The sequence below is a fragment of the Vipera berus genome, assembly GCF_964194415.1.
Source record: "Vipera berus genome assembly, chromosome: 6".
In the NCBI taxonomy this organism is placed as follows: Eukaryota; Metazoa; Chordata; class Lepidosauria; order Squamata; family Viperidae; genus Vipera; species Vipera berus.
In genome coordinates, this window is record NC_138208.1 from 36,890,879 (window position 1) to 36,909,264 (window position 18,386).

At 42.6% G+C, this 18,386-nt stretch overlaps 1 protein-coding gene across 1 annotated transcript in view; it reads left to right on the plus strand.

Moving 5' to 3' along the window:
• The first annotated feature begins 5,689 nt into the window (after nucleotides 1-5,689).
• Nucleotides 5,690-18,386, plus strand: part of ANO6 (anoctamin 6) — a 164,563-nt gene continuing 151,866 nt past the window's right edge. The window contains exon 1 of the mRNA XM_081330946.1: nucleotides 5,690-5,896. Within this exon, the coding sequence (XP_081187072.1) occupies nucleotides 5,794-5,896 (103 nt within the window). The 5' untranslated portion in view covers nucleotides 5,690-5,793. The remainder of the gene's footprint in view (nucleotides 5,897-18,386) is intronic.

The following is an 18,386-nucleotide window of genomic DNA, read 5'->3' on the forward strand; positions in this document are numbered from 1 at the left end:
CTCTTCTTAATCTCTTCTGCCTCTGTTAGGTCCCTGCCATTTTGGTCCTTTATCATGCCCATTTTTGCATTAAACGTTCCCTTCATCTGTCCAATTTTCTTGAAAAGATCTCTGGTCCTCCCTATTCTATTGTTTTCTTCTATTTCTTTGCACTGTTCATTTAAGAAGGCATTCTTATCTCTTCTAGCTATTCTCTGGAATTCTGCATTCAATTGGGCATATCTATGTTTTTCTCCCTTGCCTTTCGCTTCCCTCCTTTCCTTAGCTATTTGCAAAGCTTCCTCAGACAGCCATTTTGCTTTCTTGCATTTCTTTTTCTTTGGGATGGTTTTGGTTGCTACCTGTTGTACAATGTCGCAAACCTCTGTCCATAGTTCTTCAGGCACTCTGTCTATCAGATCTAATTCCTTAAATCTATTTGTCACCTCTACTGTATATTCAACAGGGATATGATTTAATTCATACCTGAGTGGCCTAGTGCTTTTCCCTACTTTCTTCAGTTTAAGCTTAAACTTTGCAAGGAGAAGCTCATGGTCTGAGCCACAGTCAGCTCCTGGTCTTGTTTTTACTGACTGTATAGAGCTTCTCCATCTTTGGCTGCAGAGCATATAGTCAATCTGATTTCTGTGTTGACCGTCTGGTGATGTCCATGTGTAGAGCCGTCTCTTGGGTTGTTGGAAAAGAGTGTTTGCTATGACCATCGTATTCTCTTGACAAAATTCTATCAGCCTGTGCCCTGCTTCATTTTGTACTCCAAGGCCAAACTTGCCTGTTATTCCAGTTATCTTTTGGCTTCCTACTTTAGCATTCCAATCCCCCATGATGATAAGGACATCATTTTTTGGTGTTACTTCTATAAGGTGCTGTAGGGCTTCATAGAACCGGTCAATTTCATCCTCTTCAGCACTGGTGGTTGGGGCATAGACTTGGACTACTGTGATATTGAATGGTTTGCCTTGGATTCGAACTGAGATCATTCTGTCATTTTGAGGATTGTATCCCAGTATTGCTTTTCCTACTCTTTTATTGACTATGAAGGCTACTCCATTTCTTCTGAGGGATTCTTGCCCGCAGTAGTATACCTGATGGTCATCTGAATTATATTCACCCATTCCTGTCCATTTTAGTTCGCTGATACCTAAGATGTCGATGTTCAGTCTTGTCATCTCTTGTTTGACCACGTCCAGCTTGCCTTGATTCATGGATCTTACATTCCAGGTTCCTATGGAGAAAAAATCTTTACAGCATCGGACTTTCCTTTCACCACCAGACATATCCACAGCTGAGCGTCCTTTCGGCTTTGGCCCAGTCGCTTCATTCTTTCTGGCGCTACTAGTACTAGCCCTCTGCTCTTCCCCAGTAGCATATTGGACGCCTTCCGACCTGAGGGGCTCATCTTCCAGCGTCATATCGTTTTGCCTTTTGGTACTGTCCATAGGGTTTTCATGGCAAAGATACTGGAGTGGGTTGCCATTTCCTTCTCCAGTGGATCACGTTTTGTCAGAACTCTCGGCTATGACCTGTCCGTCTTGGGTGGCCCTGCACGGCATAGCTCATAGCTTCATTGAATTACGCAAGCCCCTTCGCCACGACAAGGCAGTAATCCATGAATGGGCTTCCCACCATAGTGGTCCCTATTTTTCTACTTGCATTTTACATGCTTTCGAACTGCTAGGTTGGCAGAAGCTGGGACGAGTAACAGGCACTCACTCTGCTACGCGGCACTCAGGATTCAACCCGCCAAACTGCCGACCTTCTGATCGACAAGCTCAGCATTCTAACCCACTGAGCCACCGCGTCCCTTTAGTCTATAAAAATAGCAGGGCAAAAAAAGGAATAATGCCCCAAGAATAATAAGAAAAGTAAAAAGCCCAAAAAAGAGGAACAAATAGACACAAAAAAAGAGTAAAAGAAGTCAAAAAGGCCAAAAGTAAAGGTAAAAAAAATAATCCAAGATGAAGAAAAATGTAAAACTTATAATCCACAGGGTTGTATTCTGGAAAAGAAAATCTTTGGTATTCACTTATCAAAAACAACTAATAGCAGTCCCAAGCCTCTTTGTATTTATAGTCCAGAGGAGACAGAGCTTCACAAATAATCTTGTTTATGGCAATGATCTATCTTATAGAACCAGGCAGGCCAAAAAGAACAAAAGAGATCTCTTTTTTTTCTCAAACAAAGTTTTCAAGGACCTTCAAAGGAATGTCTGGGCAAACAGTCAACTTCCAGTCTGTACTGACTCCATTCAGGGAGAGAGAGAGTAAAATTCTTAAGTTTTGCCACTAGATGGCATTAACTATCCATTCCCGCCCTGTTTACATAGGGGATGGGAACTACACAGTAATTTTCAAACTTAAAAAATAAAAGTGAAAAAAGTGAAGATTATAGTGGCATTGACACAAAAAATAGATACAAAGTTCTGTAAAGCCAAAAGCCTCTCCAAGCTTTTATGCCTCAGACAGCCTTGCAATAAAGCAGACATGTCAAACACAAGGCCCGGGGGCCGGATCTGGCCCACGAAGTGGTTTCATGTGGCCCGCGAAGCCATCCTGGAAACAGTGAGGGAATGGCCCCTGCTGTCTTGGCCCTGGCCCAGAGACCCTCCTTCTGCCAGAGACCCTCAGATCTGTCCCACTCCTGCCCAGGCCCCCATAGGCACCCTTGATGCGAATGATGTAGAGCTGGCCACGCCCACCTAGTAGGCCATACACACTCTAGCCATGCCCACCCAGTAGGCCACGCCCACCCAGGCCACACCCACCCGGCCCCCTGAGGGCAACCACAATGCTGATGCAGCCCTCAATGAAATTGAGTTTGACACCCCTGCAATAAAGTAACGTTCTCAATTAGCCGGAGCTTAAACCACCGCTTGTAATTCGGGGGGGGGGAGATAGAAAAAAAAGAATTCCACCCCCCTCCCTAAAACTAAGGGCTTCACTCTCAGGGGCTGCAGAAATGCTATCCACTAAAGGTCTTCACTTATAAAAAGAGAGAAAAGAATTTTCTCACCCAGATCAGCTGTTTGCTTTTAATTTAAAGTCCTTTGTCTCCGCCAAACAGCTGACAATGGCAGACCGCATAAATGCGGTCAGCCTTCTGAGCCACGATCTTCAAGACTTCACCTTTTGGGGGCCGCCTCTATGGGGTGGCTTTCAGTCCATTTGGACCCACCAGCTGGTAGAAATCAGACCTGGGGAGATGAAGAACATTTCCCCGAGTCTGTCTTCAGCTGACGTCACTGGAAATTCCAATCCTGCTGATTTATTGTACCCAAGTAGATATTTCTATTATTCTTTGATCTTTTGTTTCAATGTAAAGTAACATTATTCATCACAGTAAGAAGTCACCAACTATTAGAGCTCCTTTCATCATCTTCTTTACTCATTGTCTTTCTTCTCTTCAGAACTCCAACTTTGCATCTCCTATTCAACTCAGTCTCTTGTTCCTCTCCTGGTAACTCAGAGCTGTTTCTGTGCAACCACATGAAAGCTGTTTCCTGATTATTTTCTTTTCTATGCCTCTAGTTCCTAGTTGTGTCTCTCATGGTCTTGGTCCCTTGATTATCCTCCTTTGAAAGACAGTTCTTTTAAACTCTATGACAGTTCTTCTTCTAATGTTTCCTTTCTTGGTTATGAGAAATCTTATTCTTTATTATATCTGAAGTGTGGTCATTAGTAGCATTTTTGTCCCAAAGGTGCTTTTTTTCATGAGGCAACTGGCCTTTCTTGGTTTTCTTTGAAGACATTTCACTTCTCATCCAAGAAGCTTCTTGGATGATAAGCAAAACATCTTCAAAGAAAAACAAGAAAGCCCAAGTTGCCTCATGAAAAAAACACCTTTGGGACAACCATGACCTGGGTGACTGAGAATCTCCATAGACAAAGTAGCATTTTTATTTTCCTTTCAAGCACTTCAACAAGCTTGATTTTTTTGCAGATATATGTCACATATATGCATGGGCATATCTTCCTAAAAACAAAGATGTCCCAGGCATTGCTCCATTGTATTTGTTTTTCAGTTAAGCAAGGCATAACTACTGAACTAAAAAGAAAATTTATTAGGAACCTTCATTGCTGAATCCAACATAAGAGTAAAATCCCTATAGTGTAATGGTCCCTATGTAATATTTCATAGCTTAAGTGAAGAAAGGACAAAAGAGTTCTGCTTTTGTTCATCACTGCATGATAAGGTGCATGTAGGCAAAACATTACCAAACATTACCAAACAATCATTCTTTGCATGTGTTTTTTCCATCATGATAAAAGGTGCTGATTTACATTCTGCCTGAATGTTTAATCTACTTATATCAAATCCATGCATAATCATGAAACTTGGGTGATTTTGGATTATATTTTCCCTGTTTCTCAAAACTTACATCACAAAACAATTGTGATTATATGATATAATCCCAAACTTTGTGAAAGGTATATATTAACAATTATAACAGTATTTCTAATATTCTAACCACTGGTGGCACAGTGGTTAGAATGTAGTTCTGGAGGTTACTTCTGCTGGCTGCCAGCTACCAGCAGTTTGGTGGTTCAAGTCTCACTGGCTCAAGGTTGACTCAGCCTTCCATCCTTCTGAGGTCAGTAAAATGAGGCCCCAGATTGTTGGGAGCTATATGCTAACTCTGTAAACAAAGCACTTTGAAGTGCTTTATATACTGTATACTGTAAGTCTAAGTGCTATTGCTATTGCTATTATAAGTAGAACTGTAGACCTCAAAGATCTTAACTCCTACTTGAAGAAAATTTTTACAGCATTCCTAATATATCCATCCTTTGCTTTAAACATTTCTTACCACTTTTCTAATCAGATAGGTCATTCTATCATTGAAGATTCTTTAATCAGCACTTATCAATTATCATCAAGTGCTCATACACTTAAGAAGTGTGGTAGGTTATGACAAACATTTACTTCAGAACAGCTAAGAATGAGAAAGTTTGAAGCATTAAGTTGGAGGAAGGGTAGTTAAAGGAAGAATACAGATATGCCTTGCATATTTTACTTCATGCAATATGCAGTGCACAGCAAGCTGTATGGCATAGTTCACCAGCAGTATTGCATTTTGAATCACTTTTATTTTAGGACCAGAATGTTTGTGCACTTCCTAGTATATCTTCACCAAAATGGTAATTCTGAGGAAGACCTATTTGGTACATATCAAGGGCACAACAAGATGTTTTCATGTTAATTCTCATACCCAACTAAGTGGAAATCCGTGAAATGGAACTTGGCTGATCTGGATGAGCTAAGAAGGTTTATGTGTGTATGGGAGATTATCCAGGAAATTCTTATTGTAAGCTCCTGAATTGAGAAGAACTGTAGAACTGAGTGAAAATGAACAAGAAGCCATTTCGGTATTACTGCCAGGATACCTATCGCAACATGTCCATCGCGGCTTTGCTCGGGAAAAGTTGTTGGCCGCAGCATGCCATGAAGCAAAACATCACTGCTTCCAGCTAAACCTCAGAGGGTCTCTATGGCAACCAGAGGAAACTCCCCTCCGGTTCTCAAGTCTTCCAAGTGGCGGCAGCGGCTGGCTGCGAGCGAGGTTTGCAGACTCTTCGCGAAACTCCGTGACACGACCGAAGCTGCCTCGTCTCGCCCCGCCCCTCCCGATCTCGCCGCAAGCCCATTTGGTTGCCAAGAGCTGCGAAAGTCGAGATTTTGTGGCTCTTGGGAGCTTTTTAGCCGCAACCCTCGGCGAGTAAACTCCGCTAATTGCTCGCTTTGCTTCTCTCGCCCAGGGAAAAAGAAAAGAACGAGAGAGGAGAGACTTCTGGCGTGATGAATGTAGAGAACCGAGAAAGGTTCTCAGAGCAGCAGGAGGAGGAGGAGGAAGGAGAAGAAGAAAAAGAAATGGAAGGGGAGGAAGAAGATGGAGAGATTGGTAAGGAGACTGAGAGGGAGGCAAACAAGCGGACATGGAGAGCAGAGGTTCCTCCAATGTAGATTGGACATAGAAGCTCTTCTCTTCAACAAATAACAGCTGGATATTTTAAAAAGATTCTGCTTGACTGATGATTAGGTTCACCCTTTGCCATGTCCGCCTTTTAATTCTCTTCACTTTGGGAAAGATTGCAAAGAGTTTGGACAGTTCCACAGACGGCATATATATTGGGGAAAGTTTTGCTTCTGAAAGCTTCTGGGCTCATTTCCCCCTTCCTAGACATGATTGGCTGGCTGATGGTGTAATTGTGGGGAAAGGATTCCACCTCCTTCCAGGAGGGATTTCAGCACTAGCTCCCCCCTCTCCCCCCCAACACACACATTCTTGATAGTGAACTAGAATATGTGCAAAACAGTTTCAAGAGACTGTGGAAAGCAGCTGGCATGGTTTTGGGATTTCCCTTGACCTTTGAATTTAAAGAATAGTGAACACTTTACCAAACAATGATGAGTCAGAGAGTAAATGGTGAACTGGAGATGAAGGAGCACTGTAAAAAGAAATATTTTTATCAAAGAGTCAAATTTACTCAGCAGTACTGTCCTTTTCTCCACATGGAAAAAACCCCATCCTAACAGAAAACAGGAAAGTACATGGACTGATTGTGGTGCAGGACTCAGGAAGTCTGGTATTTGAAAGCTTGGTAATGCTGCACTGTGGCCAGCTTCGTAAGGTGGCATTAGAATGAGTCCAGGAGCATCTATTATGATGATGATTGGTTATGTAGCCAGATGTTTAGATTATATTTGGCATATTATCCACTTCCCTATGGACCAGAAATAGACAGAAGTTGTATAACAGTATTAAAGAATCTTCACATGATGTAAGCTGTTCTGACTAAAGCTGTCTGTGCAATTGACTGGTGGTGATTTTTGTCAAAGTTGATGGTGTTCAAGTAGTACTCCAGATATTTTGGAATTGCACCCATGATATCTCTTACTATTAGTATTGCAATGTCCACTATCCAGATTTTTTTAAATCTTATCAACAATTGTTAAGCTTGGGATGTTGTGTGGCAGATGGTTGTCTGTCTGAATTCTAAAGTCTGAAACATTTTAGATTCTTCATTTTCTATTAATTTGTTTTGTGATCCCACAAGTTCTTGCTTTCTGGCAAGTGGTATTTCTTGCACCATTGTTACTATTTTGTCATGCTGTTGTTTGTAATGAGTCTATGTGATCTTCTTGCAGAAGGTGGCTAGGTGGTCCACAATTTTTTTCTTCCACTTTGTGGAGAGAACATTTGATGTTTGTTGCTATCTTCTCACTGGTTTAAATATATTTGTTCTTGTGACTTGATATTGTGCAGCCAGAATTAGCTTCTCTGTCTCCTTCTTCAACTTTCTTGCTCTTATCCATCACCAGATACTTTGTTATCTGCTTTGCCTGCAAGTTTTTTTTATATACTAGCTATCCTTTGTCTTGCCAAGTCTCTCTTATTCATTTATTCTTTCTTATTGGCCATCTTGGTTTCTTTGACCCTCAATAAGTGTCCTAGCTTCAATACATCTTCTTCACTGTTTTTCAGATATTCTTCCAATGCCCTTTTTTTTTCTTCAGTTATCTGGCATTCATGCACAATTCCATGCCCACCTGTGTTCTTTGACAAATAGAGTTTGTCAACATCATTTTTTCTGCTCTTCCTATTTTTAGTTCAATTTTAATACAATCTATTAATACATTCCAAATGTATATCTAATGACTGGAATTGACCAGTTGACAATCAACCAGCTGCAGCCAGTTAGTGATGAGGAAGAGGAACTGCCTTCTACACTTGATCTGAGAATATGTAGGGCAGAGAAAAGGCAAGAACAGAGAAGGTCAGCCCAATTACTTTTGATGGGCTGCACCAGAAGTTGGCTATTTAGCACAGCAGACAGAGAGGATGCTGGAAACAACATGTACATTTCTTAGCTGTGTGTTTCCTGGTTGTTGTGATTCCTGTGTTGGAATGATCCTTTGCCTTGACTTTCAGTTGTGCCTTGTGAATTCTGGACTTGTCTTGTCTCATGCACTCTTGTATTGGGGATTTAATTTTGCCTAGTGGATTTATCTTGTTTGGGAAACATTCCAGTTTCCTGTGGTCTCACTGGCCATTGCTGTGTGGACTAGCATTGGCCTACTTTTGGCTGGACTTAATTGGAACAGTTCTGGGTTTTTAGAGAAGGGAATTACAGGGGTATATTAATAATTAATATTAATTAATATTAATAAACCACTAACCCATCATTACATGAGTAAATGGGACATCACATCATGTCAGAATTCTGCCTTCATGGGTGTGGGGTACTTCACCAGCTTTAAAGAAGGGGTGTGGGGGGATTATGAATCTGTAAAGACTTCTAGCCTGTAACCAGGAATTCTATCCTGGGGTTACAGGTTTTGAGTACTTGTTTATTAATTGGGTTGTAGGATAGATAGGGATGCGGTGGCTCAGTGGGTTAGGACGCTGAGCTTGTCGATCGGAAGGTCGGCAGTTTGGCGGGTCGAATCCTGAGCGCCGCGTAACAGAGTGAGTGCCTGTTACTCGTCCCAGCTTCTGCCAACCTAGCAGTTCGAAAGCACGTAAAAATGCAAGTAGAAAAATAGGGACCACTCCGGTGGGCAGGTAACAGCGTTCCGTGCGCCTTTGGCATCTAGTCATGCCGGCCACATGACCACGGAGATGTCCTCGGACAAGCGCTGGCTCTTCGGCTTTGAAACGGAGATGAGCACCGGCCCCTAGAGTCGGAAACGACTAGCACGAATGTGTGGGGGAACCTTTACCTTTAGGATAGATTATTATAGATACAATCAAGAAAAAAAAGTTGAGCCCTGTGGACCCGACACTTCATGGGGGGGCACCTGCACGTATTGGCCCTGTGTCTGCTACCCACCTGGCCTCGGGGGGGCTGGGCCCTACTCCTGAGCTGTTGCAACACCAGCCTGGCCTCCTTGATGGTGCGGACCTTCCCGGACTCATGGCAGACGGCTTCCAAGTGCCTTCGGCGGCCGTGCATGTGCAGATAGGCCTTCCGGCCAGGCCTTCCGACTCCCAGCTGGTCCTACCATTCCTTGCCGCTCACCAGCTGGCCACCGTGCCTGCGCAGATGGGTCCTGCGATCGGACCAGCCGGTTCCCGGCTGGTCCCGTCACCCTCAGCTGCTTGCCAGCTGGTTCCAGGCATGCTGGCAGCTGCGGCCGCACAGACAGACCCTCCAGCAGAGCTTCCCGGCTGCCAGTCGTCATCTGGGTCCCCGGTTGCCAGCTGGCTGCTTTCCAGGACCCAGGTAGATGCAGCTACACACTTGGACCCTCCTGGCCGGTTTACCATTGGGCAACCGTTCAGCGGGGAGGCCCAGGATGCGTCAGGGACCATGGAAGCTAAGTCAAGGTGTGGAGCACCTGGTGTGGTCAGGCGTGGTGGGGGTGGGTGTCTGGGGTTAAGGGTGGGGGTTACCTGGGAGACTTACCTTGTTGAGAGCAGCATGCTGGTGAGGGGGAAGGCAGACTAACGCACGCATGTGGAGATGCAAAAGGAACTGAAGGGGAGGGGAAACGCTTATGTAGCTATATGGGTGGATGTTGGTTTGTGGTGTGGGGGCAGAGCTTTTGTGCCTGCTGGCTATTTATATGTATTGGGAGCGATATGCTGCCAATGCTGACTTTGTTTGCCTTTGGAGCTGAATAAAGCGACCTTTGGTTTGTCACCCGTTCTTGCTGGCTGTTGTGTGCTTCTACCGGCGGACGTGGTCTTGACAGTAAGTCAGCGTTGCTTTATTTTCCTTTCTGCTGTTCACCCCTACCTGGGTTTAGGCATGGCAGAGGGAATGCAGGGGGCTGCCCCAGTGGCTGACGAGGGGGAGCCGGCTGGTGCTGCAGCACCCATTGTGATGGCAGAGCTGGAAGAAACCCAACCGGTGGTCAGGCCCAAGGTGCGGGACCCACCACCGGTGGCCACAGTAGATGATGCCCAGGAGACAGGAGTGCAGACCCATGGAGGGGAATGGTAGTTCAGCCCTGCCCTGGGCTGCATGGAACTCGGTCAGGTGCAAGCAACACGGCCAAGAGGTCCACTGATGGAATGGAGGGAGCAGCACCTCACTGATGAGGAGGAGGAGGAATGGAGTTACTCCACAGCACCGGGCAGACAGACGATGGACATACTCTAGGACAGGTTTGGGGAAGTTGGATGTCAAGAGCCCTTGCCATGGCCGGTTGCAGAAACTGAACATGATACAGGATGGTGGCCGCATACTGAAACCCAGCCTGTGCGTTCCGGGTCGTCCCACTTCCGACTGGCCAGTCCATGGCTCAGGAGTCTGCCCGGTTAGGGTACATTTCAGGGGAAGGGTCCTGCTGTTCAAACCCCGGCAGCAACCACACAGAGCAGTCCCGGTGCCAGGATGACGATGGACGGAGGTCCCACCCAGCAGGCAGCAAGATCATCTGGTGCCTTGGACTGGCAGGCAGCTGGTCCCCAGCGTTATGGGACCACTCCAAGAGGGCCGGGGCTTCCGCGATTGTTGGGGAAAGTTCATTCTGTGTTTCATTGCAGTCTTTTAAAACCTGTGTCAGAATCCACCTTAAGACCTAAAGAGCCGCCTAGTCCAGTAGTGGTAGAGAGAGACACACACACATTATGAGATCAAACATATTCTGGATTCTAGGTTGCACAAGGGAAAACTACAATACCTTGTCCAGTGGAAAGGTTTTTCAGAGGCTACATGGGTGAAATGTATGAATGTGAAAGTGGATAGGTTAATAAAAAAGTTTTATAATTACCCTCACAAGCCCCGGGGATGGCTAACCTGATTTCTGTTTCCCCTGCAGGAGACTCTTTCTTTCTGAGGTGGAGCCGAGTGTCAACTTTAAAACTGATCCTCAGAAAGTGCAGCTAGCTCTGATGGGCAAAATTAGATATTTGCAATACATTTGCAGCATTTGAACATAATTAAGAAATGCCCAGTCATTTTGCCTCTTTTCCCTTACCCGAAGACCTAGAAATTTATTTGGATGTGTCTTAAATAAAGTTGTTCATTTAATGAAGAATCCATTAATCATAGAATTGTTAAAAACATTCATAAGTTTGGATTGCCTATTATATTTTTAAGTTGTAATCCATTCTGCCATGATTTTTCACACAGAAAATCAGATTACATTAGTTAAATTTGCATTTCTAAGATAATTCAAAATCTGTTCTGAATAGTATTAAGGATTACATTATAATAGTCTAACACCATATTGCTAAGGATGAATTAAGAGGATTTGGAGAACAGGTTAAGTAGAAGAGATCAAGAGGGAAGTACCTGGCAAAAATTCTCTTCAACTGGACATTTCAGATTTCACTAAGTTGTAAACCCAAGCAGGGGATAAAGAATGCAACATAGGATCTACAAGAAAAGAGAGAGAAAATTGATGAAAATTTCTTTATATCCATGAAGTAGGGTGCTTGTAGTATATTTGTTTTGTTAACTGAAACTCAAGTACAGGAATGGAGGGAGGGAGGAGTAATATACTGCAGCTGAAAATAATTGTTAGCATACTTTCAAAGCTCTAGCAATAGAGTTACACATTTCTGGAGCATCAAAAGCAACTGGAAAAGGAAAAAATGGAATACAAGTGAACAAAAGGCTTCAGGTATAGTATAAATAAGAGGAATTTGATTTCTTGGATGTAGAACCACTGAGATGGTTTGCCACTCCCAAAGATTGTAAAGAATGTGGATAAACTATGGTTGTTTCAACCCTGGAATACAGCAAAATTTCATCTTTTGGTTAAGCTAGTGTAAAACCTTTTTAAAATTGTGGATATTTTTTCTAAATAACGCCAATATAAAGTGGCTCTGCCCAGTCATTTCTTCATAGTTTTATTTGATGTAATGTACATAATTGTTTTTATCCTGTTTAAAATGCACAGTAAATTAAGAAAATCTCTTTTTTCTAATATCTACATTGTAACTGACAAGGTTACAAGTACAGAGCTAGTCAAACCAGCAGTAGTAACTTAAGTTGCTAGCAAGGATATCATCTAAATTCTTGTCTTCCAAAGAGACACAGGGTGGCATGTAAAGTTTTCAAAACAAGGAAATATCGTGCTATACTTTGAAGCATTAACCCTGCTTTATAACAGTCTCCAGGTCAATTCATTTTTCTCTTGTCTCCCTTGAATTGTAGGTAGGTCCACTCCATAACAATAACATTTTTTTCTTTTTGTTGCACAATACATAATTTTTATAGATGCACTTTGTTTATATTTTGCAGAGCTTAAGAATATTTACAATATACAAGAGTAATAAGCAAAATAAGACTTACCAGGTATGTTTGCAGGATTGCTTTATGTTCCCTAAAACACCCCAAGTATTTTAGAAATGCAATTCCAAGAATTCTTTCAGAGTCTGAATAACCAGCTCTATGAGTCAGGGTCACAGTTTATTCTGAGACACTTGCTACATGCTATTCTACACCTAGCTTTAGGTATTTCCAAATGTTCTATTTTAGTTAATACCCATGTTAGAATAATATTCTTTTTTCCTTCTAGCCTAACCTTTGGTGGTGTTTTATTTGAATATGGCTTCTGATTTTGCCCATATAAAATGTTGCAATAATAAAAAATACTTTAAGAACTACTGTCAATAATAGTCAGTACATACATCAGGCTATTTTTGGAGTAACCATTGTTATGCAAAGGCTAGAAAAGCAAAAGTAATAAGAAAAAAGAATTAAAGGAAGAAAAGAAGAGAAAAGAAAAAGAGATCTAGCTAAATCTAGTTTACTCCAAAGCAATTAGTGCAACTTTCCATACCTTTTTATCATTTCAATATCTGTGGGCTATATCTAGCCTGAGGGTAAGAGATTTACTATATCTATATCTACTATATCTATACTACATGCTATACTGTATGCATATGATGTGACCCTTGAGGTTGTCCATCATAATGGCTCTTTCTTATTTTTCCAAAGACTTCCCCCCCTCCAAGATCACCCATCACATCTCTGAAAAAATGTCTCTCACTAAGCACTTAATTGGAAAAATGTGAAGGCTCATCCTTATGTTAGCAATTGTCTGGATATAAGGACTCAATGCTTATAAGGACTCTCTTTTGACAGCTGAAGTAATTTCTGAATATTGAAGGAAATACTCCCGATTTTCCCCAATCAGCAGTTGACCAGAAAATTTCTTCTCTTTCTTTACTTCTCAAAAAGACAATCTTTGGTAGAGAAAATCTTTGGTAGATTTGGGATCTTCATGTGGTGAGGAGGATATAAGTTGCCCATTCTTGGCAAGCAGCCTTACTCTTGCAGTTATTAGTATCTAAAATTTCCATCCAAAATCAGCTCACCTGGAAGTATATTCTGCCAGATAGGATTGCCTTACATTTTTCAGGCAATTTACATTCTAAGCACCCATCCCATGTTCAGAATCCCTTAGTTTGAAATGCAGGAAAAATACAAATGCTGCAAATCTTGACATCTATGCTGCTGACTTAAACAGAGTGATTTACAGGCTGCTGTTGAGACGTGTAGTACCAGCTATTGGTAGATGAAGCATGCTTTGTCTTATTAAGGATATTATTGGTGTGCATAAGATTTTGGAATGATAAAATCTACAAGACTGAAAGTTTTGCTCCTTGGTAACTTAATGGCTCAGCGATTAAAGATGCTGAGATCATCAGCTGGAAATCTGACAGCCCAAGTTTGAAACGTGAGTGTCATGATAGGGGTGAGCTCTCATTACTTGCCCCAGCTCCTGCTCATCTGTCAGTTCAAAAGCACGCAAATGCAAGTAGATAAATAGGTACCACTTTGGTGGGAAGGTAACAGTGTCCCATGTGCTTTGGTGTATAGTCATGCTGGCCACATGATTATGGAAGTATCTTCAGACAATGCTGGATCCCTCGGCTAGGTAACAGAGATGAGCAGCACCCCTAGAGTCAGAAACAACTGGACAGGGGGAACCTTTACTGCTACTTTTGATACAATAGCAAATCTTATCCCCAGGATGGTAGGGCAGATAATTTCAGACATCCCATGTAGAAAGATGAAGCAATTTGATTTTGGCTCCAGAGCAGGAAAAGTTTGCCCCAGTGTCCTATTTAGTCCACTAGAAGTAAATCTGATGAACTTTTATACATTTCCAAATAAATAAAACAAATATTGCAGCTTCATTCTAAATATACTCCCTGAATGAGAAGTGGTATTCTTATTCCAGAGTAGTCCATTTTATAACAGTATAGTTGTTTCAGTGGAAAAATGAATAGAAAATATATTATTTCCATTCTTCAGTAAAAAGTAAGTAGCATGTAGCTAAACAATGATAATTAAATTTTATTTCTCATTATCAGGAAATGCATTTCTACTTCAGTGTTGATAAGGTCTGAAGACTTAATATTGTTTCTAGGCTGTTAACTAAATTAACATATTTTTACATTTTATTTTCATACAGCAGTGTTTTCCATCTGTGTTTTATGGAAATGTGCAGGGCTTGACTTCCCAGAATGCTTCCTTGTTTCCTTGTTGTCACTGTTTTTGTTTAATAATCAGATCTATATTAATCAACAAGTATTTCTGTTATCCTTATCTTGAGCAGAAAAGGTGAAATGAAAGCCTGCTGGGGGATAATTGCAGGGGGGTTAGGAGGGCAGTTTAATTGCAGTGAGAGGAACATATTAAACTGAGCATAGGCACCTCAGCAAGGTTGAAGGGTCAATATAAATCTTCCTCCACTATTAGGCTTATGTTAGAATATTAACTGAAGTATTTCTGACATGAAAAACAAAAGTATGAGCCAAAACACAGAAGTAAATTCTTTTGAACTGCATCATTTAATTCCTTTCATTGCTGCTCTTCCTATAGAACATTTTCCTCTTTTTTAGTGCCAACTGTGCACATTTTACATATAAATTATACTATCCACAGCTAAGAAAATGTGAACTAAGCAGAGTGGAAAAAAACATTTATTGATATTCAACTGTGTATAAATGAGTCCAACTATCCAATTTCATTGTTAATTTAATCACAAGTTTGAGTTTAAAATTGGCTGAATCAGGTGAGGGACTGAAAAGTGTGTGGGGGAGAGAACCCTAAATGTATTCTTATTGCTTCTGGTGCAATATGGTCTGGAAGTGATTAATTTCTAATCAGCAAAGCTTACTAATACAAGGGTTAAAATAACAATAACAAAAATTTAATACTGCTGCATAGTGCTTTACAGCCCTCTCTAAGCAGTTTACAGAGTCAGCATATTGTCCCTGACAATCTGGGCCCTCACTTTACTGACCTCAGAAGGATGGAAGGCTGAGTCAACCTTGAGCCCATTAGGACCGAACTCCAGATTGTGGGCAGAGTTCACCTGAAATACTGCATTCTAACCACTGTGCTACCAGAGCTCTTCAAATAAATATATGTATAATCTAGGATAGGGGTGCCTAACCCCTGATCCATGGACTGGTACCGGTCTGTGGCATGCCAAAAACTGGGCCGCACAAACAAGTAAAGCCCCATGCACGAGTTGCAGGCAGCAAACAAAACCACACCCTCTCTGGTTTGTGGAAAAACCTCTCTCCACAAAACCAATCCCTGGTGCCTGGTCGCTGGGATCACTGATTTAGGGCAAGAAAGTTATGTTTATTTTTCCTGATTTCTTTTGTAAAAGGGCAAAGGAAAGGTTGTATCTGTTAATTGTTTTAGAAATAGTTACTGGGCCGCAGTGGTAGGATTCAAATATGTGAACAACTGGTTCTCTATGTGGATGCCGCTTCCAGAAGTCTATTTTGGGCCTGGGTAACAAAAAATTAGCTACTGGTTCTGCCAAAGTGGTGCAAAGTGGCTGAATCTACCACTGCTGGGCCCACTTAGTAGGGGCATATAAAGAAGCATTAAAGTGCTTCTCCATCGTATGCTGTTCCACTTTTAAAGCATGCTATACTCTTAGAAAAACTGATGAATTGGATGTTGTCTTTATGGTATGGATCCAGTAAAGGTGACAGTGGCCCATGACCATCCCAGAATTGGCAGTGTTTGATTCACCAGTTCACTCTGCAGGAGTGGGGAAATTATTCTTTAAATGGTCAGCACATGGGCTATAGCTTTAAATGTCTGGTAAGATACTTTTCAAAAACTGGCAGTAATATTTGGCTTTGGTTTCCAATCTATTGTTTGACCCAATAAACTGTTCATTTTTAAAGCCCCAAATGGCTTTTGGATAGCACAATGGCTCACTAGTTAAAAAGTTTCAAAAACTTGGCGTGCGGCGCTTCTGGATGTACAGGAACAGTCTGCTTCCTGCGGTCCATTTCTTTCTTTTTTGGAGGACCCTGAAAAGGGTCAAAAATCGCCCTGGATGGGCAATTACTGAGAGGAGGACTTCCCTGCAATTGAGGAAGGGCAGCAGACCTCTGCTGGAATCCGGGATTATCTCCTTTTGCCCGAAGAAGAAGAGACCAGCCATAAAGATGACCGATCACTAAGCTGCTCCCTGCCCAAAGCCAAAAGCGCTACCTAGCACTAAGAAGTAATCTGGAGGACCTGGGTGAGCTTTTACCTTTCCTATTCCCTTAACCATCTTCCTATGGGACTTTCCTGAAAATCTCTTTCCCCATTTTTTGAGAAAACGGTGAATATCTACTTTGGGAACAAATTTTAAAGCCTCAAAGCTACAAAAGAAATTCAATTAATTCAGCAAAGAATTTAAGCAATTTCATCTATATTTACTAAAAAGCTTCTATTTGTTGCTGAGGATCCACTATCCTATCCTCTTTCTAAGCTGTAAATTAAAGAAAAAATTTGGACTAATCCTACAAAAGTTCCATATTAATTTGGGGGGGGGGGGGAAGAAAAAGAAAAAAAATATTCTTACATTGCATGTTATATCTTATTGATGACATCTTGTGGTGAAACCTGGTACAGCAAGTAAACTTTATTTTTCTGTTGTGAGAGCTGACTGAATAACAGAGCTGTCCTTGAAACAATGCTTAAAGATAAGTGTGGGAACACCTGGCACTGAATACAACTCTTCAGGAGGTGGAAAATCTGTGACTATTATTAAATCAGCCTCCATGGAAGATTTAACTTCAAACAACAACAAAATGGATGAATATATCCCACCACTTGATTATAAACTGATACTGGACATGATCTTGGCAATGACAGAGCAAATTAAAGCCAAACTCCAAGAAAAATCTGACAACTTAAAGCCACCAAATCAAATTCTGACTGTAAATGAGGAAAAGATAACCCAAAACCAAATAGAAGAAGTGGAAACTAACACTAAAATAGTAGATTTCAAAGAACAACAAAAGCAACCTACAGAAAACCTTAAAGTCCAAAGTTTAATGGCAACTACAAAACTTACAAGCCAAAAAGCAACAGCATCTGAAGAAAGCAACACCAAGAGTGAAGACACTAAAGGCCTTCAAATACACTATATTGAGAATTCAATTGATCAAATGACAACCATAATACCAGCTACTACTTTCTACCTAACCCAGATAGAATTGGAAGAACAAAAAGATTTGACTGATTTAATGACAATTATATTATATCAACCACCAAAAACTGAATTATCAAAGCAAAAATACAATGGTTACAAAGGGGACATTTTCCTTGCAAAACTGACATTTGGATACGCTCCCTGGATTCAGATAAGGAGTATAGGAAGAAAGGAATATACATTTGAGAATTTAAAGATGCCAAGAGGGAAGCATGATTGGCACAAAAGGAAGGTGTCGCGCCCCGCAGGCTCGACGCTCGCCGGCACCACGGGCTCGACACTCACCGGCACCTTGCTCGACACTCACCTCCTGCTCCGACGTCCTCAGCGGGGCCCGAGCCGCGTCTGTAACTCAATGGCTGCGGCAGCGACGGCGGCCTGCTGGGAGCTGCACGACTGCACACGTGCACGCCGGGCCGGCTGGAGCCTCGGCGGTGCGCGCGTGCGCTCTGCGGCCCGACCTCGTCCTGCCGGCTACGGTGGCCTCGCGGGGCCTTGGGCCTGAAACAGCTGTGGACTCAACTCTTGGTGCGCCGGCGGACTTGCCACACCAGACTGGGCCTCGGGAGCTGCTAGAACAGGGGAGCGGAGCCCGTGTCCGAGGCAGTACAGCCAGGAGCTCACCGGGTCCACGAAGGGGGGGCAAGTGGCAGGGCGGAGCAGCACTAGAAGCGTCGGGGCGGGAGGTGCCGGTTCTGGGGACGGGTGTGGGGGTGGCGTCTGGTGGCGATGGGGCGGACGTACGTGAGGGAACTCACCTAGGGGGGTGGAGGGTGCCGGGTGTCAGGACGTGTCACAAAGGGAGGTGCTTGGGAGGAGCAGGCATTAAGTAAGGGATGGGCGGATGTGGGTGCGGTTGGGTGGGCCATGGGCGTGTACGTGCAACATGTATTTAACAGCGTTGGGTGCGGGTAGCAGCCAACGCTGGCTTTATTCCTTTTGGAGTTTGTTTGCTTCTGCTCAAT